General features: G+C 41.9%; 2 protein-coding genes across 3 annotated transcripts in view; one reads left to right on the top strand and one right to left on the bottom strand.

The window, feature by feature from the left end:
- The first annotated feature begins 163 nt into the window (after window positions 1–163).
- On the top strand, window positions 164–15,642 carry Lactb (lactamase, beta). 2 transcript variants are annotated; one of them, XM_013010264.1, is made up of 6 exons: window positions 164–562; window positions 1,278–1,344; window positions 3,821–4,011; window positions 4,320–4,671; window positions 7,127–7,292; window positions 14,123–15,642. In XM_013010264.1, exons 1-6 carry the CDS (start codon window positions 212–214, stop codon window positions 14,649–14,651), a joined length of 1,656 nt encoding a protein of 551 aa, XP_012865718.1. In that variant the 5' UTR covers window positions 164–211; the 3' UTR covers window positions 14,652–15,642. The 2 variants fall into 2 exon arrangements, with proteins under 2 accessions (XP_012865718.1, XP_012865719.1); XM_013010265.1 differs by lacking the exon at window positions 14,123–15,642 and having other exon boundaries at window positions 7,131–7,277.
- A 3,715-nt stretch (window positions 15,643–19,357) lies between these two features.
- Window positions 19,358–22,212, bottom strand: part of Rps27l (ribosomal protein S27-like) — a 3,135-nt gene continuing 280 nt past the window's right edge. The window contains exons 2-4 of the mRNA XM_013009894.1: window positions 21,611–21,719; window positions 20,969–21,079; window positions 19,358–19,544 (exon numbers count right to left, since the gene is read on the bottom strand). Of these exons, the coding sequence (XP_012865348.1) occupies window positions 19,516–19,544; window positions 20,969–21,079; window positions 21,611–21,719 (249 nt within the window). The 3' untranslated portion in view covers window positions 19,358–19,515. The remainder of the gene's footprint in view (window positions 19,545–20,968; window positions 21,080–21,610; window positions 21,720–22,212) is intronic.

Raw genomic sequence — 22,212 nt, 5'->3', positions numbered from 1 at the left:
AGGGGTAGGGGAAAAAGGAGAGGATCGATGCGATCGGCACTCCGACCACCAGGCATCGATCGACTGCACGGGTCTCATCGCGGCCCCGCCCCCGGACGCGGCCCCGCCCCCGGACGCGGCCCCGCCCCCGGACGTGGCCCCGCCTTCCCCGCGCCTCCGGCGGGCTGGGCCTGAGCGAGCTTGGAGGCAACCGGAGGGAGCCCCAGACGCCATGTACCGGCTCCTGTCAACGGCGACGGCGAGGGCCTCGGCCACTGAAGGCCGGGCCCAGTGCTGCGGGCGGCGCGGGACTCACCGGTGGGCTGGGCTGCCACCACTCAGCCACGGCTGGGCCGGGGGCCTGGGGCTGGGCCTGGGGCTGGCGTTGGGGGCGAAGCTGGCGGGCGCGCTGAAGGGCGCCGTCCCCGTTCCGCCTCCCGCGGACCCGGAGACGCCCCCTCAAGCCGAGTCCCCGCTGGAGCCGCCCTTAGCCACCGGGTGTCCGCAGGCCCGGGCCCCGCCCCCCTCCAGGTGCTTCGCCAAGGCCATTGCCAGCAGCCGCGACCTGCTCCACCGGATCAAGGTGCGGGCGGACGACGCGGGGAAGGGAGGCGCCCCCCGCCCCGCTCCGAGCGGAGCCCCTCGGTCTCCTGGGTCTGAACGGATCCCATCCAGGGTGGGGCGCGCAGGCTGTGGTACTTCTGAGAAGGACTTCCCATTTCCCGGCTGCGGGGCCCGCTGTCACACCCTTGGGGTTGCCCAAGTCGGTTGAGGTCACCGTCTCGTAGCTGTGCTAACCCCGGGGGTGCGCTTCTCGGAGACCCGCGGGGCGTGGCCTGAGCGAGAGTGGGCGTGGCCCCGAGTGTTGGGTGGGCGTGGTTAGGGGCGGGGCCCCGCGGGCAGGGCGGCCCCCAGCTCAGAGCCTTTGAAGTATGGGGTTATGGGAGGGTATTAGGTTATTATTCCTGTCTTCTTTTTTTTTTTTTTTTTCAAGCCTAGGGCTTGAACTCAGTGCTGCCTGGCCGCCCTCCCTGAGCTTCTTTGGATCAAGGCTGCCACTGGAGCCACAGATTGTTTGACGATTTTTTTTTAAATTTTATTTTATTTGTGAACAAACTGTACAGAGGGGTTAACGATTTTTTTTAAAGTAATTTATTGGAGACTATAGGTTCCCAGACTTTCCTGCCCCGGGCTGAGTTTGAATCTCAGGTTCTTCTGAGTAGATAGGATTTACAGGCATGAGCCACCGGCGTCTTTTGCCTGTTTTTGATCTGTGTTCTTTTACATTTTGCTCTTAGGATGAGGTGGGTGCACCAGGCATAGTGGTTGGAGTTTCTGTAGATGGAAAAGAAGTCTGGTCAGAAGGTGAGCTCGGGAGAGGGATTTTAGTGACTTATTTTGTGATAGTTGACGTTTTGCTGGTTGGAGTGAGTCCCATTGCTGTTGCATTTATATAAACCTAAATAATGAAGAATCAGATTGTTACTATTATGGATAATTATAATAAAGTTTAAAATGTGGGACTAACAGGGATGAGAGAATAGCTTCGTGGTAGAGCCTTTGCTTAGTTAGCATCTTCAAGGCCTGGATTCAGTCCTTACCACCAAAAACAAAGAATTAAAAGTGACATAAAAAATGGAGTCTTGCCAGGCACTGGTGGCTCATACCTGTGATCCTAGCTATTAAAGAAGGTGAGATCTGAGGATTGCAGCTCAGTACCAGCTTAGGCAGGAAAGTCTGTGAGACTCTTGGCTCCAATTAACCACCAGAAAAACAGAAATTGTGCTGTGGCTCAAAGTGGTAGAGCATTAACAAAAGAGCTCAGGGACACATCCAGCTGCAAGTTCAAGCCTCAGGACAGACAAAAAAAATTGGCATAAGACTGAATTTGTTGGTCTGAACATTTTATATAGAATCACCCATTAAATACATTATCACATATTGTAAATAATCCTTATGGATATCAAATTGGTCCAGTTGGCCACCCCAGATTTTTGGAGGATCCTACTTTTAGTAAACAACATGTCAAACGTTATAAGAAAGATGCAGTGTTAGAAGTTGGTAGGAGCAGAAAGGTTTTGAAAAAAAATTCTTTCCCTAAGTGTAAGTATAGACTAATCAATATAACTAATTTATATATATATATATATATTTTTTTTTTTTAATTTTTGGTCAGTTGTGTGGCTTGAACTCAGGGCCTGGGTGCTGTCCCTGAGCTCTTTTGCTCAAGGCTAGTGCTCTATCACTTTGAACCACAGCATCACTTCCAGTTTCTGGTGGTTAATTGGAGAAAAGAGTCTCATGGACTTTCCTGACCAGTCTGACTTTGAACCATGATCCTCAGATCTCAGCCTTCTGAAGAGCTAGGATTATAGGTGTGAGCCACCAGTGCCAGGCTTAAAACAACAACAACTTATAATCAAATGTTTAAAAATGTTACTTTCATGGGTGAGGGTGTAGTAGCTCACAACTGGAATCTTAGCATTCAGGAGACTGATGGTGATTTTGAAGCCATCCTGGACCACATACCTACACCCTGTGTCTCAAAAAAAAAAATGTCAGGCACCAAAGTCTCATGGCTGTAATCTTAGCTACTCAGGAGGCTGAGATCTGAGGATCATGTTTGGAAGCCAGCCAAGGCAGAGAAAGTCCCTGAGATACTTACTTTCAATATTGGGACCTGTACACACACACACACACACACACCTAAGGCAGAGAAAGTCCCTGAGATACTTACTTTCAATATTGGGACCTGTACACACACACACACACACACACACACACACACCACACACACACACACACACACACACACCTAACTAAATAAATGAACAACAATTGTATTCCCTTTCTTTTTTAGAATCTGTCTCTGATCTGATTTCACACTTTCATCCAACACAGAAGATGCAAACCAAAATTGTCTCTAGAGGTAGCTTTTTTTTTTTTTTTTGCCAGTCCTGAGGCTTGAACTCAGGGGCTGGGCACTATCCCTGAGCTTCTTTTGCTCAAGGCTAGCACTCTACCACTTGAGCCACAGCACCACTTCCAGCTTTTTCTGTTTATGTGGTACTGAGGAATCGAATCCAGGGCTTCAGGCATGCCAGGCAAGCACTCTATCACTAAGCCACATTCCCAGACTTCTAGAAGTAGCTTTTTAATAATAATAGCACATTGTGTTTCTTATGGTTTATAATTAATTTGATAGCCGGATTTCATTTGTAGGAGATCTTCCTACACACATTCTTATTGGGTTTTTTGTTGAAAGGAATTTAGTGGAAATTTGCTCAAAAGTCAGTAATGAATACCATCTAAAGAATGATAATATTTTCTTTTCCTTTTTTTTTTTCTTTTTTGGTGCCAGTCTTGGGGCTGTCTGGGCTACTCCAGACCTGGGTGCTGTTCCTGAGCTTGTTTGCTCAAGGCTAGCACTTTACCACTTGAGTCACAGTCCTACTTACAGCTTTTTTTGGCAGTTAACTGGAGATAAGAGTCTCATGGACTTTCCTTTTCTGGCTGACTACAGATCATGATCCTCAGATCTCAACCTCTTGAGTAACTAGGCATGAACCACAGGCACCCAGCAATTGTGTTTTCTTTAAAGATTGTAATTGATTTAAAATGTGGAATAGCCAAATAAGGTAATCTGGGAAAAACTAAGGTTCAAATCACATGGAAAATTATTGTGTGTAGGATAAAGTTAGGCTTATGTTGTCTGTATACCGAGACTTTCATTCTTGTGCATTTTCCTGTGGATAAATCTGCAGTGTGTTTTCAGATGGTATTAATTCCATTTCTGAAGACTTTTTGACAATGAAGATGTTTTGCTTCATTTCCCCTGAAGGCTTAGGTTATGCAGACGTGGAGAACCGTGTGCCTTGTAAACCAGAGACAGTCATGAGAATTGCCAGCATCAGCAAAAGCCTCACCATGGTTGCTCTGGCCAAATTGTGGGAGGCTGGGAAGCTGGATCTTGATGTTCCAGTGCAGCACTATGTCCCTGAGTTCCCAGAGAAAGAATACGAAGGTGAAAAGGTAATGAAACTCACACTTCATTTTTATTAATGATACATTAAATGCTTTATACTGGAGGTCAGATTTAGGATGCTTCGCAGGCTTTTGTGGTTTGATTGCTTTGCAGTGACTGCTACTGGCTGGGCTCAGTACTTTTATCTCCAGATGATAATCTGCTATTCTCTTGAAAGAGGAGGGTAAGATTTCTTACAGGACATTTCTCTTACAGCCTTTTAAAATGCATAGTTAGTGAGACATTCCTCCAAAGGCCATTAACTTGTGACTATAGGGTTTACTATTGTAATTGTATTTTCATTTTTGACAATTAGGTTTCTGTCACAACAAGATTACTGATTTCCCATTTAAGTGGGATCCGTCACTATGAAAAGGACATTAAAAAGGTGAAGGAAGAGAAAGCTTATAAAGCCTTGAAGATGTTGAGAGAGACCATGGCATCCGACCAAGAAAAAGACTTGAAGGGAAAAGGAGAGAAAAATAATGAAAAGCAAGACTGTGCTAAGACTAAAACTGAGCAGGATAATGAAGCCAAATACCGGAATGCAAAACCTTGCAAGAAAAAAAATGATTTTGAACAAGGCGAATTATATTTGAAGGAAAAGTTTGAAAATTCAATTGAATCCCTAAGATTATTTAAAAACGATCCTTTATTCTTTAAACCTGGTGAGTATTGACACCTTCTCTTAGTGACGTCATTACTGAGAGTTCCTTTTCAGGAGTCCCAAAATGAGAGAGGTAGATGGACCACTGGAAAGTGGGCCACTCTGATACCTGCCTTTCTGTCTGCTTAGGTTGAGTCTTCATGGAAGGCCACTGAGTTACTTGAGGATTTTCAGTACCAAAATATTCATGAAAAATTGTGGAGAAGGTTGGAATGATACCTCTCCATATAAAGCCTGGGACCAAAGTTAGAAAGGATGAAGTATCACTAATATTCTCATGTGTAGTTAGAATTTAAATTGCTCAACTTCATTCTTGCTAGTGTTCATCAAGTTAATTTCCAAACAATGATAATCTGTATAATAAATACCATCTTTTTATTTCTCCCTTTCTGATATTGGGCTTCAACTTGGCTAGTACTCTACTACTTGTGCCACACCTCCAGACTAGCTTTTTTTCTGGTTAATTGGAGAGGGAGTCTTTCAGACTTTTCTGCCCAAGCTTTCTTCAAACCTTAATCTTCTGTTTCTCAGCCTCCTAAATAACTAAGATTAAAGATGTTAGCAACTGGCACCTGACTAAAATATTATCTTTTTGTTTATTTTTTGGCAATACTGTGGTTTGAACTCAGGGATCTATGAGTACTAGGCAAGCACCCAGCCTCATTTGAGTCACATCCTGGCCTTGAATTCTTGATCATCCTGCCTCAGCCTCCTGAGTGCTAGGAGGAGTGCCACCCACCATGCCTGACTCTATCTTTGTTTTTTTTTGTTTTTGTTTTTTGTCGGTCGTGGGGCTTGAACTCTGGGCCTGGGCACTGTCCCTCAGCTCTTCAGCTCAAGGCGAGCGCTCTACCACTTGAGCTACAGCGCCACTTCTGGTTTTCTGGTGGTTTATTGGAGATAGGAGTCTCACGGTCTCTCCTGCCAGGGCTGGCTTTGAACCGTGATCCTCAGATCTCAGCCTCCTGAGTAGCTAGGATTACAGGCGTGAGCCACCAGCGCCCGGCTTCTATCTTTGTTTTTATGATGTTTATTGAAACTACTTTATACCATTATGTTACTACACTATATGCACTGATTTTTGTTGTTGTTGTTGTTGGTTTGGGTTTTTTATTTTTATTTTTGGTTCATGAGGCTTGAACTCAGGGACTGGGAGGTGCCTCTGAGCTTTTTTGCTCAAGGCTAGCACTATTACCACTTTGAGCCATAGCTCAAAGTGGCTAATTGGAGATAAGAATCTCATAGGGACTTTTCTGCCCAGGCTGGCTTCCAACCTCAATCCTCAGATCTCAGCCTCCTGAGTAGCTAAGGTTACAGTTCTGAGTCACTAGTGCCCAGCATTGGGTGTGTAGATGTGGGTGTGGGTGTTAGGTTTGAACTCGGGGCCTGGATCAGTCCCTGAGGGTTTTTGCCCAAGAGTAGCGCTCTACCATTTGAGCCACATCTCCACTTAGGGCTTTTGGTGATTAATTGGAGATAAAAATCTCAGAGGCTTTCCTGCCCTCACTGCTTTTGAACTGTGATTCTCAGATCTCAGTCTTCTGAATAGCTAGGATTATAGTTGTGAACCACTGTCACACCATGGTCTATGTACTTTTATTCCACTTTCATTTTGAATGTTTTTTTTTTACTGTGAATAGATGTACAGATATAACTAATAAAGGTAAATAAAATGTAATTATGTATTTTGTCTTTAAAAATTAGGTTTCCCCTTTTAAAATTTTTTATAGGTCAAAATTTTTAAGCTCTCAGAACCCAAAGTGATCTAATGTCATATACTTGAAACTACATTTTATATATATACATAATGCATTTGCCTTTATGTATTTGAAAGAAACCTTTAATGCCTACATATGCTTAATAAAATAAGAATTTGTACACCTATTTCTACCTTTCTACCCAGTAGGTGACAGTTCATCAAAGAAATCATATTTGCTTCTCCCCACCATTTTTTTTTTTTTTGTTTGTTGTTGGGGCTGAACTTTGGGCCTGGGCACTGTCCCTCAGCTCTTCAGCTCGAGGCTAGTGCTCTATCACTTGAGTCACAGCGCCACTTCCAGCTTTTTCCGCTTATGTGGTGCTGAGGAATCGAACCCAGGGCCTCATGCATGCAAGGCAAGCACTCTACCACTGAGCCACCTTCCCAGCCCCCCCCCCCACCATTCCTTTTTGATTGACAGCATGAAGGATTTTTGTTTTCTTTCATGGTCAGTCTAAGGAACAGATTTATTTGAAAATCTAAGTCTGCATACTATTATTTTTATCCTTGAAGCAAGGAAATAGAGTACAAAGCTAACTCAATTTATTGATCTAGTAGCTATGGTCTCCTCAATGTTGAAGTATAAAGTATTATAGTTTTAAAGGTATGCCTATTTGCAAAGTAAAGTATTTTGCATATTTTTAAATACTAATCAAGCATTTTTTTCTTCCCATCCCCTTTACAATGATGTCTCAAGGTAGTCAGTTTTTGTATTCAACTTTTGGCTATACCCTCCTGGCAGCCATAGTAGAAAGAGCTTCAGGATATAAATATTTGGACTATATGCAGAAAATATTCCATGACTTGGATATGCTGACAACTGTGCAAGAAGAAAATGAGCCTGTGATTTACAATAGAGCAAGGTAAACCAGTCCCTCCGCTGTGTCTAGTTTTCAAGCCCAACACTGCCCTTGTCCATTGAAAATCAGATTTACCTTGTCTCCATGTCAACATCAACTTGCTGTAATGCGCAAGCTTCTCTCCATGTCTTTGTGTGTTTGTAAAGCACCCCAGATGCTCAGGTAAAAAAATCACCAGAGTAACCACTCATCAGTTACTAAACCAGGCTTACAGCTCACATGTGTGCCTGCAGTGTGCTCCCACTCATCCCTTCTCTTTCCCTCAGCTCATTTCGTCTTATTGATTTGAGATGTTTTAGTGTTTATTTGGGGATAATTTCATTCTTAGAGGAAAGCTGGAATAATATCGAAGAGTTCACATCTACCCTGCACCCAGATTCCCCCATGTCAGGTCCCTATACACTTGAATCCTCTCTCTCTCTCTCTTTCCCCTCTCTTCTCTCTCTCTCCTCTCTTTTCTCTCTCTCCTCTCTTCTCTCTCCTCTCTCCCCTTTCTCTCCTCTCTCTCTCTCTCTCTTTGAAATCAAAGGTCCAGACTTGATACCCATTCCTAATAAATACTTTTACCTTCTAAAAATCACGAGTACATTCAAGAAACTGACATTGACATAATCTTTTGCAGCCTTTATTCCAATTTTGCCAATTGTCCCAATGATGTCCTGATGTCCTTCATAGAGAAGAAAAAAGAAAAATCTAGTCTACACTATGGGGTCCCTACTCCATTTAGTTGTCACAGCTTTTTCAGTTGGCTCATCATTGGTGATTGTATTTTGTGGCTTTGTTGGAATAGGGCCTGTCTGCTTGCTTTACCGTAAACTTTTTTCCTTTCCTTATTAGCAAGTGTATTTTGGGGAGATGCCATGTAAAAACTCCTGCTTCTCATCAAACCTGATGACTAATGACTGAATCAGTTGTTATAATATAGAAATGGTGGCCAGATGGTAACTTCCTCTTTCCATTATATTTTCTCTATTTATTCTAGGAAGTCCTTTGTCTTTTGTGTTTATTTGTTCATTCCAGTATGTACTTCTGGATTATTATTTTAGTCAATGAACTATAATCTGCCACTGCCATTCTTTAGTATCTTGCTATTGAAATAATAAGCATATAAAATACTAAAAGAAAACTAAGTGGTTATTAGATTGCTTACACATAGGTACATATTTTTATTTTCATTTTTTTTGGGTGTTTTGAAACAAGGTCTCCCTATAGAACCCCAGCTGTCCCCAAACTCAAAATCATCCTGCGTCAGCCTCCCAAGTGCTAATATTATAGGCATGGACTACCATACCCAGCTTCTTTTCTTTTTCTTTTTTAAAAATCCATCCTGGAGCTTGAACTCAGGGTCTGGGTGCTGTCCCTGAGCTCTTTTGCTCACGGCTAGTGATCTATCACTTTGAGCCACAGCTCTACTTCTGGTTTTTCTGGTGGTTAATTGGAGTCACACGTAACTTTCCTGCCCTGGCTGGCTTTGAATCACTATCCTCAGGTGTCAGCCTCCTTAGTAGCTAGTATTACTTCTAATACTAGGGCCTGTGACTTCTAATCAACATTTTTTGTTGTTGTAGTTGGTCATGGGGCCTGAACTCTGGGCCTGGGCGCTGTCCCTCAGCTCTTCAGCTCAAGGCTAGCACTCTACCACTTGAGCCACAGCACCACCTCTGGCCTTTTCTGTTTATGTGGTGCTGAGGCATCAAACCCAGGGCCTCATGCATGCAAGGCAAGCACTCTATCACTAAGCCACCTTCTCAGCCCTAATCAGCACATTTTTGTTTGTTTGTTTTTGCCAATCCTGGGGCTTAAACTCAGGGCCTGAGCACTGTCCCTGAGCCTCTCTGTACTCAAGGCTAGTGCTCTACCACTTGAGCCACAGCACCACTTCCAGCTTTTTCTGTTTATGTGGTACTGAGGAATCAAACCCAGGGCTTCATACATGCTAGGCAAGCACTCTACCATTAAGCCACATTCCCAGCCCTCAGCATATGTTTTTAATCAGTTTGATATTTGATTTTTTTACATATTCATAAAGAACATTAAAATGCTCTTCTGGTTTGGATTATGCAGACCTCTGCTTCTTTTTTTTTTTTTTTTTTTTTCAGTCATGGGGCCTGAACTCTGGGCCTGGGTGCTGTCCCTCAGCTCTTTAGCTGAAGGCTAGCACTCTACCACTTGCACGTCAGCCCCACTTCCAGCTTTTTCTGCTTATGTGGTGCTGAGGAATCGAATCCAGGGCCTCATGCATGCAAGGCAAGCTCTCTACCACTAACCACCTTCCCAGCCCCTACCCCTGCTTCTTGTTTTTTGACAAAATTTTTATGTGTTCTAAAAATAATACTAAAATAATTAAATATTTAAAATATATCTAGATTTAAGAACTGTTTTATAGGGCTGGGAAGGTGGCTCAATGGTAGAGTGCTTGCCTCGCATGAATGAGGCTCTAGGTTTGATTCCTCAACATCACATAAACAGAAAAAGCTGAAAGTGGCACTGTGGCTCAAGTTGTAAAGTGCTAGCCTTGAGCTGAAGAGCTGAAGAACAGTGTCCAGGCCCAGAGTTCAAGCTCCACGACCGACCAAAAAAAGAGAAAAAAAAGAACTGTTTTATAATTAGGAATCCTTAGGCACCATATTATTATAAAAATTAATATTTAAGGGCTGGGAAGGTGGCTCAGTGGTAGATCACTTGCCTTGCATGCCTGAGGCCCTGGGTTTGATTCCTCAGCACCACATAAGCAAAAAGAAAAAAGCCTGAAGTGGCGCTGTGGCTCAAGTGGTAGAACGCTGGCGTTGAGCTGAAGAGCTGAGGGACAGTGCCCAGGCCCAGAGTTCAGGTCCCAGGACCGGACCCCAAAAAAACATTAATATTTAAGCCATAGTTTTGGTGTTCTTTGTTGTAGCAGGGGGTATCAGACCAGGATCTTGGCCTGCTAGGCAAGCCTCTACCACTTGAGCCGCACCCAGCCCTTTTGTTTGTGTTTGGATACAGCTGGACACAGTGTTAGCAAATGGAGTAAAGATTCAACTTCCGTTTGTTCAAAGTTATTTGGAGGTTGTTTTGTTTTGAGACATAGTCTTGCTATGTAACCCAGACTAGTGTTGAGCTCTTGATCCTCTTGGATCAGTTTCTCCAGTGCTGGGATTACAGATGTGTGCCACCAGGCAGGGTTCTTATTTGAAGGTTTTTAATTCAGGAAGAATACCAATGAAAGGGCAATTGTGTCAGATCTTGGGAACTTGGTAAATAACTTTATTAATTAGTCAGTTTGGTTATTACTTGGCTGTTAGGTTAAAATTATTCAGTTTGTTAGGTATGTTCTTTTCTGTTGTTTTTTTTTCTTTTCATACCTTTTTCTTCATAGTCTGGCTACAGTTACTGAGTTGAGTGGGTTACCAGCATTTCTTTTTAATATACTTTGGTACATGGCATGAAGCAAGACTAGAAAGTTTCAAGGTAAAGGTTAGGTTACTATAGCAAAAGACAGCAAAATAGAGTGACTGGGAAAGCTAGAAGTTCCCATACAACATGTTGTCCCATACAACATTTCCTAGGTGAGCAGTTCAGACTGGGGACAAGGCTGCTGTACACAAGGCTCTGAGGACCTATAGGCTTTAGTCTTAGTGTTCCTCTCTTCCAAGTAGTATTCCCCTCTGCAAGGTAGAAGTTAGATGACAGCCACTGGAGCTAGATGGCCCCTTCATGGGTGTGGAGGGGCGTGCACACAGCCTGAGCACCAGACCCAAGGTGCACTTCACTCTGTCCTGTTGGCAAAAACTTAGCAGAACAGGGACCAAGGTATGTGACTTGCTATCTAATTGTACTATTAAGGAAGAAGAGAACCATTTGAGAAACATCTATTCAACCAGCTATTTCAAACATCTATTTTGAGAAACATCTGTTTAACCAGCTGTCTGTGTTACTGTATTATTTCATAAAACTTACATTCCTCACAAGTGTGTGTGTGTGTGTGTGTGTGTGTTTTCAGAGTTCTGTGTTCATTTGGTCAAAATGAGAAATATACTCCTTATACTAAGTTGAGGTTAAAAAAAGTTTGAAAGTTACTCAATGAACTATATCAATCAAAATTTGGTTATGATGTTTGTTAGTCACTTGAAAAAGGGGCTTTGGCTAATTGCTGAGTTTTATTGTTGTGATATTTTCTGTTTTATTTTTATAGAAAGTGCACTTTTAACAAACCAACTGCTAGTTTTCCCTGGCATAGTTCCACTTCTACGTGCTTTCCAAGTGCCTAAATGGCAGATACTGTGAAGAGACATATGAAATGATGGTTTTTGTTTCTTTTTTTTAAAAGCTTTATGTTCCCATGTCCACATTAGTCTTATTCAGCTTTCTATTTAGCTAAATTATCATTACAAATTACTAGCTTATTTAAAAGGATTAAATATGCATGGTAAATTAGTCTATGGCTTGAAAGAGACTTGAGGGAGACCCAGTGGGAATTAGGTCAGCATCAAGCAATGCATTTTAATTCTTTAGGAAGGCTTGTTTTTCTTAATCATTTCAGATTCTGTGTGTGTGTGTATGTGTGTGTTGAAAATAGTGTTACCTGATTATTATTTTTAGATTGAACATATTCTAGTGGCAATCATAAAAATGGAGAAATACAATGCCAGAGATTGCCATTGAGTCTGAGATGTGTTGGGCATAGCTGAGATTTTTCCTCTTTTTCACGTGTGTGTGTGTGTGTGTGTGTGTGTGTGTGTGTTTAGCATAGTGCCATCAACTGAGATGAAGGCATTTGAACATCTAGATCTACTGAGGAAGGCACTGGATATGCAGAACCTCATGTCTAACACAAAGATTAAAGCTCTGAATGCAGACTGTGGAACCGCTATCTTCTGCTGCTTCTTTATAAGTCACTTGCAAAAAAGAAAAACATGGTGGCAAGTTAACTTTGTATGGGTTCTCATTCCTTAAAAAGAAAAGACAATGAGTTTCCATTTCTAGTGTGAAAGGATCCCATTTACTTAGAGGTTTGTTCGGTTTGTTGGTTGGTTTTTGATAGAACCCAGTGCTTCCAAGGTGGTTGTTGATTCATTTTAGTTAAATGCTCTGCTGAAGTAAAATAAAACCGTAAAAGAAGGATATATTGTTCTGCCCACTTGCTTTTTTTTTTTTTTTTGCATCAAAGCAATCCCTAGCATTTAGTAAGGAATCCATTGAGAATGTGAGATACTTCAGTCAGAAACAAATCATTTACTTAGAAAGCACCTGCCAGAAACCAGGCACTGGTGGCTCACACCTGTAACCCTAGCTATTCAGGAGGTTGAGATCTGAGGATCATGTTTCAAAGCGAGCTGGAGCAGCAACATTTATGAGACCCTATCTCAGTTAATCAGTAAAAAGTGGAGCTTGTGGCTCCAGTGGTAGAGTGCCATCCTTGAGGCAAAAAAAATAAAAAAGGAGGGGGACAATGCCTAGGCCCTAAGTTAAAGTCCCCGTACTGCGCGCACGTACACACAGACTCACACACACACACACACACACACACACACACACAATGTTAATTAAAGCACCTGTCAACAATGTGCAATGTTTTATATACATATTCCAAATGCTTTAATACAGGTGTTTTGATTCCTAGATCACAAACTAAAGTGACTAAGATGCTGAGACACAGCATCTTAGGATAGCCATCGCTGGCTGTCTGTGTTTGATCCCCAAGCCCTGTTATTCCCAAGCTGTATGACTTACTTTCTTTTTTTTTTTTTTTGCCAGTCATGGGGCTTGAATTCAGAGCCTGGGCACTGTCCCTGACCTTCTTTTGCTCAAGGCTAGCATTCTACCACTTGAGCCACAGCACCATTTCTGGGTTTTTCTGTGTATGTGGTACTGAGGAATCAAACCCAAGGCTTCATCCATGCTAGGCAAGCACTCTACCACTGAGCCACATTTCAAGCCCCTGTGTGACTCTATCATTTGTCAAGTAAGCATGTCCAATAATGCTATAAGAATGGACGAGGTCATGTTAAAACAGTGCCTGATGTATAGTAAGAACTATATGAAAATATTTGTCAAATAAATAAGCATAGTAGTAAAAGTGTCTGGGATTCAAACTGACTTTCACACCATCAAGAAAGTACCATGTTCCAGTGGTTCTACACGAAGTTGGAAATTTAGTCTTTTTATATATATATGTGTGTGTGTATATGTATATATATGTATATGTATATACACATACATATATACATATATATGTATATGTATACATATATATACGTATATGTATATATGTGTGTGTGTATATATATATATATATATGTATGTATGTATGTATAATTTTGTTTTTCCAGTTCTGGGGCTTGAACTCAGGCCCTGAGCACTGTCCCTGACCTGCTTTTGCTCAAGGATGGCATTCTACCACTTGAGCCACAATGCCACTTCCAGCTTTTTCTGTTTCTGTGGTACTAAGGAATCAAATCCAGGGCTTCATGCATGCTAGGCAAGCACTCTACCACTAAGCCACATTCCTAGCCCCAAATAATCTTGTTTTTAAACATTGCATGGTTGTAGTTATGAAATTCACTTGTGGCTCTGACTCAACTTTAAGTCCAAGGGCTAGGAATAGCTACCAACTGATAAATGTTTCCTGTCCATATACACAGAACACATGTGTAATGAGAAAGCTGTACCCTAGAAAAATAGTTTCTATGCTTTAGTTCACAGATTACCCAGCAGTCTGTCTCATTAGGTTATTTGTGCTGAATGCATTATCATTACATTGAGATGCAACTTGTCTTCTGTATACATTTTTCCTACTTGTAAGTCAAGAATCGACTACTGAACTTTTAATGAGCATTCTTATTTCATTTTAGATTTTATGTTTACAATAAGAAGAGACGTCTTATCAACACGCCTTACGTGGATAACTCCTATAAGTGGGCTGGTGGTGGATTTCTGTCCACAGTGGGTGACATGCTAAAATTTGGGAATGCAATGCTGTACGGTTACCAGGTCAGGCTGTTTAAGAACACCAATGAAAACCTCTTACCTGGATATCTCAAGCCAGAAACAATGGTTATGATGTGGACACCAGTCCCTAACACAGAAATGTCTTGGGATAAAGAGGGTCAATATGCAATGGCATGGGGTGTTGTGGAGAAGAAGCAGACATATGGCTCTTGTAGAAAGCAGCGGCATTACGCCTCACATACTGGCGGTGCAGTGGGGGCCAGCAGCGTCCTACTGATCCTGCCTGAAGAACTGGATACGGAGGCCTTGAGTGACAAGGTTCCCCCACGAGGGGTGATTGTTTCTATCATCTGTAACATGCAGTCTGTTGGCCTAAACAGCACGGCCCTGAAGATTGCCCTGGAATTTGATAAAGACCGATTTGACTGTTAACAAACACTGACCTTCCAAGTTACATGGAATTCTTAAGTTTTTAATAGAGTAAAATGCTGAGAATTATGTACTTCTAATTGCTTAATTGTGTAACTATTTTAGAATGAGTTCTTTACACTCAGGGAAGTAACCTATTATTTCTACTTTTTTCAAAGTGTAAGCTCTTGGAATAAAATATTCTGATAGAAATGTAGTATTTGAATATGTAATAGAGAAAAATCACATTCCAAAAGAGCCTCTACATAATATGACAGCAGAAAACAAGATCACGAGGAATTGTGTTGCTGTGTGTATGGCAGCCAAGAGAACAGCACTTATACCACCTCAGCACCTGAGGCTCAGGGATGGAGAAAGAATGGGGAAGATGGTCCCAGTGTAGAGTCTGCAAGGAGGCTACAGACAAGGTATTCTAGTTGTGTGACTCTGAACCAGAGGAGATGCTTCCAGTGTGGCTTACTCATGGGCCTGGACTCAGTTCTTCGTTTATGACCATATGGGCTCCTCTACAGAGATGCTTAGCTGCCAGAGCAAGTGACACAAGATGAACCAGTACAAGCTCAGAGACCGTTTATTTTATAAGGGAGCCTCAAGCGTTACATGATGGCACATGGCCTTTTCTCATAAGTCCGATGGGACCCAATAGTATTGGAAAAAAGTTAGGAATCACTGAAAGACAGCTTGGATGTTTGCAGCCACACTCTGACCTGGATCCTCAATGATTGCTCTTCCTAAGTGTTAAATACACATAGTTCCTTTCAACCATGATTCAGTGTTGGGGAGGGCTGTACAAACAAACACATGGATGAATACTGGAAGTGGGGAGTTATGGGCACATGTTGGAGAATGGCTTCACACATTTATTCTAGCGTTGACCTTGCGATATTTGTTGTAAAACTCATAGGTGTGTATTGGAGATTACCAGTGTGCCACTGCAGTTAGGAAAAAAAAATCAAAGTTTTAGATACTCTAATAAAAGTGGGATTTTTGTGTAGATCTGAGACCTAAGCCTGTTTCTTCATGTTCTACATTACAAAAGGATGGATATCCCTGGATTGTATTAAGTATAAAGAGCAGTTCCCTACAGCAAATCCATTTCATGTCTTAGTTCTTGGGTGTTCATGTTCGACAAGCATTACAATCCATGTCCTTTCTGATAAACATAAAAATGTCATGCCTTCCATTTGTGTGTGTGGGGGGGGTGTTTGTTTTTTCTTTTTGTTTTTGGCAGTCATGGGGCTTGAACTCTGAACCTGGGCTTTGTCCCTGAGCTCTTCAACTCAAGATGAGCACTCTGCCACTTGAGCCACAGCATCACTTCCAGTTTTCTGGTGGTTATTTGGATATGAGTCCCATGGACTTTCCTGCCTGGGCTGGCTTTGACCTGTAATCCTCAGATCTCAGCCTCCTGAGTAGCTAGAATTACAAGTGTGAGCAATCGGAGCCTGGCTCCTTTCATGTTACTCTAAAATATAAATATAAAATATAAGCAAGAGTAAATCAAATAACGGTTTTTAAAGAAAACAGCTCCTTATTGTGATAAAGAGTGCTTCTTAACTATTGCAGAGACTACAGGCCGAAAGACCAAACACCTAGAACTACCAGAGAAGCAGCATTTCAGTTGGAAGAGCATTGTCTGGACATCAGAGACAAGTTCAGTGTGCTGAACCCTAATAAAAGAGGATCACCACAAAGAGCCCTGTGAAGGTAGTGTGTATTATGAACAAGACCCTTGTTTCCAACTAATTGATTTTTTTTTTTTTCATTCTTGCTCAAGCTCTGGCAAGAGTACTGAACCTTCTTAAAAATGAGACAAGCCGGATGCTGGTGGCTCATACCCGTAATTCTACCTACTTGGGAGGTCTGAGATCTGAAGATCGTGGTTTAAAGCCAGGCCAGGGGCTGGGAAGGTGGCTCAGTGATAGAGTGCTTGCCTTGCATGCATGAGGCCCTGGGTTTGTTTCCTCAGCACCACAAAAACAGAAAAAGCCGGAATTGGGGCTGATACTCAAGTGGTAGAGCGCTAGCCTTCAGCTGAAGAGCTGAGGGACAGCACCCAGGCCCCAAGACCGACCAATAAATAAATAAATAAAGCCAGGCGAGGCAGGAAAATTGTGACGGACTCATCTCTAAAACTGCCAGAAGTGGAGGTGTAGCTCAAGTGGTAGAGTACTAGCCTTTGGTTAAAAAGCTCAGAGACCAAGCCCAGCCTTTGAGTTCAAGCCCCAGGTCCAACACCAGGAAAAAAAAAGAATCAGGCACTGTGGTTCCTACCTATAATTCCAACTATTTAAGAAGCAGAGAAAAGGGAAAAAAAATTGCAGAGATTGGGAGGATTGTGATTTAAAGCTAGACCAGACAAAAGATCCCATCTCAATCAAAAACTGAGTGCAGTAGTGCACACTTGCCATCCTTGCTAGTTAGAAGGCATAAATAGGATCGTGATCCAGGCCAAGCAAAAAGGTGAGACTCTTAAAAAAATAACAAAAGCAAAAGAGATAGGGATGTGGCTCAACTTGCAGAGCACTTGCCTAGCAAGTTGAAGGCCAAGTTCAAACCTGAGTACCACCAAGAAAAAGCCAAACGAACCAATCAAACAAAAATACATAGAACTATCAGTGGCTCATTTATCTCCAATTAAGAATTTGACTTAAGGGGCTGGGAAGGTGGCTCAGTGGTAGAGCACTTGCCTTGCATGCCCGAGGCCCTGGGTTCCATTCCTCAGGACCACATAAGCAAAAAGAAAAAAGCCGGAAGTGGCACTGTGGCTCAAGTGGTAGAGTGCTAGCCTTGAGCTGAAGAGCTGAGGGACAGCGCCCAGGCCCAGAGTTCAGGCCCAACAGGACCAAAAAAAAAAAAAAAGAATTTGACTTAAGTTAGCTGCCAGTGTTCAGGCCTGTAATTCTAGTTGCTCAGGAGGCTGAGATCTGAGAATTGCAGTTCAAGCCAGCCTGGGCAGAAAAGTCTGAGATCTCCAATTACCACCACCAAAAAAAAAGAAAAAAAAAAAAATAGAGCTGTGATGCAAGTGGTAGAGTACTAGCCTTGAACAAAATGCTCAGTCAGCACCCAAGTCCTTAATTCAAGCCCTGGGACATGTACCAAAAAAAGGAAAAAGATTTAAAAAAAAAAAAAGAATTGTACTAGCTGGATGCTGGTGGCTCATGCCTACAAACCAAGATACTTAGGCTGAAAATGGAAGGACTTAGTCAAGGCCAACCTGGACCAAAAAGATAGTTATGAGACCCTATCTTGGTAATAACCAGCAAAACGTCAGGTCCACCAGACACTGGTAGCTCACACCTGCAATCCTAGCTACACAGGAGGCTGAAATCTGAGGCTTGTGGTTCAAATCCAGATCAAGCAGAGAAGTCTGTGAGCCTAAACTCTATAGTTTGTATGTATAGCAACACTTTAAATACCTGGCCCTGACTACAGATAGAATGGATGGAAATCCCAAATCCTTTGGGATTTCTTTTACTGTAAATTTCCCACTTAGTCTGTACTTATTCTGACCAGGAAAAAGAAAGCATTTCTCTAAGACTTGGTTATGGACTAGTTCCTAGGTTAGGGAATGAATAACCATACTACTAAGTATCAGAGTTCTTCTAAAGGTAGTAAATTAATGGCCAGTTTCCTGTCATCCCACTACACATGCATCTCTTCGATGTGATTTTTGCTTCTTCCCGTCTGAAGGTGGAGCTGTTCTCTACTCCCTAAAATAGCCAACTTGGCTATGACTTCCTCTTAACCATAGGATGGGGTAAAAATAATGCTACACAGATCCTGCTCTTGGACTTTCAGATCTCTAAGCCTGTGCCATGTAAGAAAACTAGAGTAGCTTCCTATGGAACTGAGATGAACTTCTTGCTGGCTGGCACCAGCTGCAGACACATGACTAAAGCCATCACGGGCTTTCCAACCTAGTTCTGTCTCCAGCTAAAGGACGTTACAAGCCAGGAAAGTAGCTAACCAATCTAATCATGACAAACCATCATCACTCTATGTCATTCACTGTGGGGGTGCCTTGTACAAATAACAGTTAACACTCAGTTATGTTCCTGGAACAACATAGGAAAATACAGAACTCTTAATAGTGCTTGATTTTGAGGACTTTAAAGCCATAGCTGGGAAAACAGGTGTCTATCACCACACCTGGTTTATTGTAATGGCATCTTGTTAAATATTTTGCATTGAAATGCATTCCTTTGGATCTCCACCTTTTGATGGATGCAAGCAAAAAAAAAAACAAAAAACCCTCTTAGCTCTATTTACTGTGTGAATTATCCTGCCTTCCCATATCTTAGAAAATTTACAAACCTACAAAAGTCACACTAAAATAATTGCATGAAATTTTATCAATAGTTTAGTAAAAAGCAGTCACGTAAGTTTTAGGGGCTGGAGATAACAGTTTAGTGGTACAGTACTTGCCATGTATATGCAAGTACTGGGTTTAATCCCTAGGGATTTTAATAACTGTAAATAAAACAATTTTCCAAAAAAAGCAAAAGTAAAACACAGATGACACATTACAGTTATGCTCACATATCTCCTCTGCTCTTACTCAGCTTTCTTGCTCACAGCTGGCACTCTACTATAAGCCAAGCCTCCAGCCCAAAACACAACTTCTTAAATGTTTAAGCTAAAAATCCCATACACAATATAAGTAAATGTCTATCTTACACATTTAAAGAAAAACAGGAATTTTTCCATAATCAAAACTTTATTGAAAAACAGACACCAAAATAGGAAATCATTGTTGTGTACCTTACAAAATCAAACATAATTACATTATCTTGGTAGAGTCACTGAACTTCTGGTAAGGCTTTCTGTGAGGAAATGTAAATTCAGAAAGTTGTATAGATCATTAGTGTTGCTTTCTTCTAAAGGAACAACCTGTAAAAGAATCATGAGTGTGTAGTGAACAAGTTTATTAAACTTTTGGTGTTATTTTAGTAGCAGTAAGTACTTCTTTAAGTAAAAAGTTAAGTTTAGGGAATATTCAGTTAACATATACAAATTATATATTCTTTTGTATCATAAAGTCTGCTATAATATTATATATGAGTTATATTTCAATAGGAGCAAAATTGACACTATAGTTTTAGTCATGATATAAAGAAGCAATTTACTACCATGAACCTGAATTCAATGATTAAACAGTTTGAAGACTCACTGAATTTTTAGCAATTATTTTGATTAATTCCCTAGTTTTTATTTTCCTTTTAAAAGTAGCATGTACTAACTATACAAAATAGGTTTCACTGTGATGTTTTCACATGTAATTTGATCATACTGATCCACCTTCCTTTTTCCCAAATAGTTCACTCAAAGCTAAAGAGAACTTAGTAAAGCTTAGTAGAGTTCTAAATAGAGCTCTGTTAGGAACTATGAAGAAAACCCTGCTATGGAGAGTCTGTCAGCACAGGTATCCAAGAGTCTAGCTTACTAACATAAAGGTTTCACAAATCTTGCAAGTATATTGTGAGAATAATTAAACATCTTGTGCTGATCAAACAGACCATAGATTTATTTTGTCTAGTCCTTTGGCAACTCTCACAGAAAGAACATGGAACCCACAGATCCCCAAGATATCACAGCCTCTTTCAAGTACTTGAAATCTGAAAATATTACTAAAAAAACCCCAGTGCCACTTCCAGCCTTTCCTGGTTATGTGGTACTGAGGAATGGGGCCCAGTGCCTGCTAGGCAAACAGTCTACCAGCAAGCCACATTCCTAGCCTGATAAAAAAAAAATTTTTTTTTTTTGGTCTGGTCGTAGGGCCTGAGCTCTGGGCCTGGGCGCTGTTCCTCAGCTCTTCAGCTCAAGGCTAGCACTCTACCACTTGAGCTACAGCGCCACTTCCGGCTTTTTTCCTTTTGCTTATGTGGTGCTGAGGAATTGAACCCAGGACCTCAGGCATGCAAGGCAAGCGCTCTACCACTGAGCCATCTTCCCAGCCCCTGATAAAAAAATTTTTTTAAAGAACTGTCTTAAGTCATATGTACTAAATACATATCAAACAAAATATGAGAAAAATTTAATTATGTTTTTAAAAATCCTGTGTCCTAGCCAGGATCTGCTGGCTCACACCTGTAAATCCTAGCTGCTCAGAAAGCTGAGACCTGAGAATAGTGATTTGAAGGCAACCATGGCAGAAAAGTTGGTCAGATTCTTATCTCCAATTAACCAGCAAGATGCCAGAAGTTGTGACATAAGAGTTAGAGTGCCAGCCTTGAATGAAAAGCTAAATGTGTTCAAGCCAGCATAAACAGAAGAGAATAAACTCATGGCTGGGTCAGAAATTCCATAGTCTATACCTTCTGTAAGCCTGGCTTTCCCTCCTGTAGGTTGGCACAGCACTGTGGAACAGCCTACACAAAGAACCACTGTCTGAGCATGGCTGAAAACCGTGGTAATCTTGTAGCAACCTTTAAAAAAAATAAATAAAGGTCACATTAAGTATGAAAATATAGCACCTGTTCAACATACTTCTAATATTACCTCAAAGTCTAGGGTATACTTTATCCTTAAATATTATCTCTTCTGCCAGGTACTTAGGTTTGAACTTAGGGCAGGTGCTCGATCACTTGAGGCACGTAGCCATCCCTCAGCTCTACTTTGACCAGTCACCTTTCAAGTACACAGTAGCCATATGGCTGGCAGCCACCATTCCGGGCAAACAGATTCAGACAGAAGAGCCAACAGACTTTTCACTGCATTATGAGAAAGAAGACTCATCTGAACAGTGTAAAGACTTAATCTGAAGGTCCATCTTCACTCCCCATCCCCAACAGGTTTCTACTCTGGTTTCATCATATTTATTATTCTGACATGGCTGCGATCTCACTCTGAGTCAACGGAGGCACCATATGAGTTTCAAAGTACACACCAAAACAGCAATAATAGCCAGTGTACACAGACGTTTCCCTAAGGAAAAAAAAAAATAAGGTTTTTTTTACCTGGACATTTTACATCCATAAAATAAGAATTTGGACTTTGAACTAGCCGTTTCTTTTTATGTTTTTTCTTCTCGTCTTCCAAGGACGGATGGAGTAAATCTCTAGCCAACTGGATTAAAACACAAAACAAAACACTGGAATTAAGCCTCAAAGCTCGCAGATTTAACCGTATGGAAAAACACAACACAACAAATCATAACAACAGTCCTACCCCGCGGAGGGAACACGTCAGCTATCGAAAGTTACTTTAAAAAAAAAAAAGCCTGATCACTGCCATCCACACTTTGGTGTCCCCCCCCCCCATGTCCCCTGCGCATTATGATGCCCGGGGACCGTTAATCCCGTTCTTCACTAAATTGAACAAAATCTCATCTCTGACGAGGAGAATGACTCCAGGGTCGCTGGGGAGGGGAGGGAGGGGTGGGGAGGAGCCAAGTACCCCGACGCCAGGGTACCCCCCCCCCGATTCCATCCGATCGGACCCGGGAGACTGAGCTCGGACGGCCCCCGAATGCCCAAAAGTCAGCCCCCAACCATCGCAGCCAAGCCAAGCCGGCTGAACCCCGGCAGGAATTCCCCGTCCCCGCCGACCAGGCGGGGTG

Source organism: Dipodomys ordii, unplaced genomic scaffold, assembly GCF_000151885.1.
Source record: "Dipodomys ordii isolate 6190 unplaced genomic scaffold, Dord_2.0 Scaffold11, whole genome shotgun sequence".
Taxonomy (NCBI): Eukaryota; Metazoa; Chordata; class Mammalia; order Rodentia; family Heteromyidae; genus Dipodomys; species Dipodomys ordii.
Note: the sequence above shows the minus strand (reverse complement) of the source record. Positions and strands in the feature narration are given on the sequence as shown.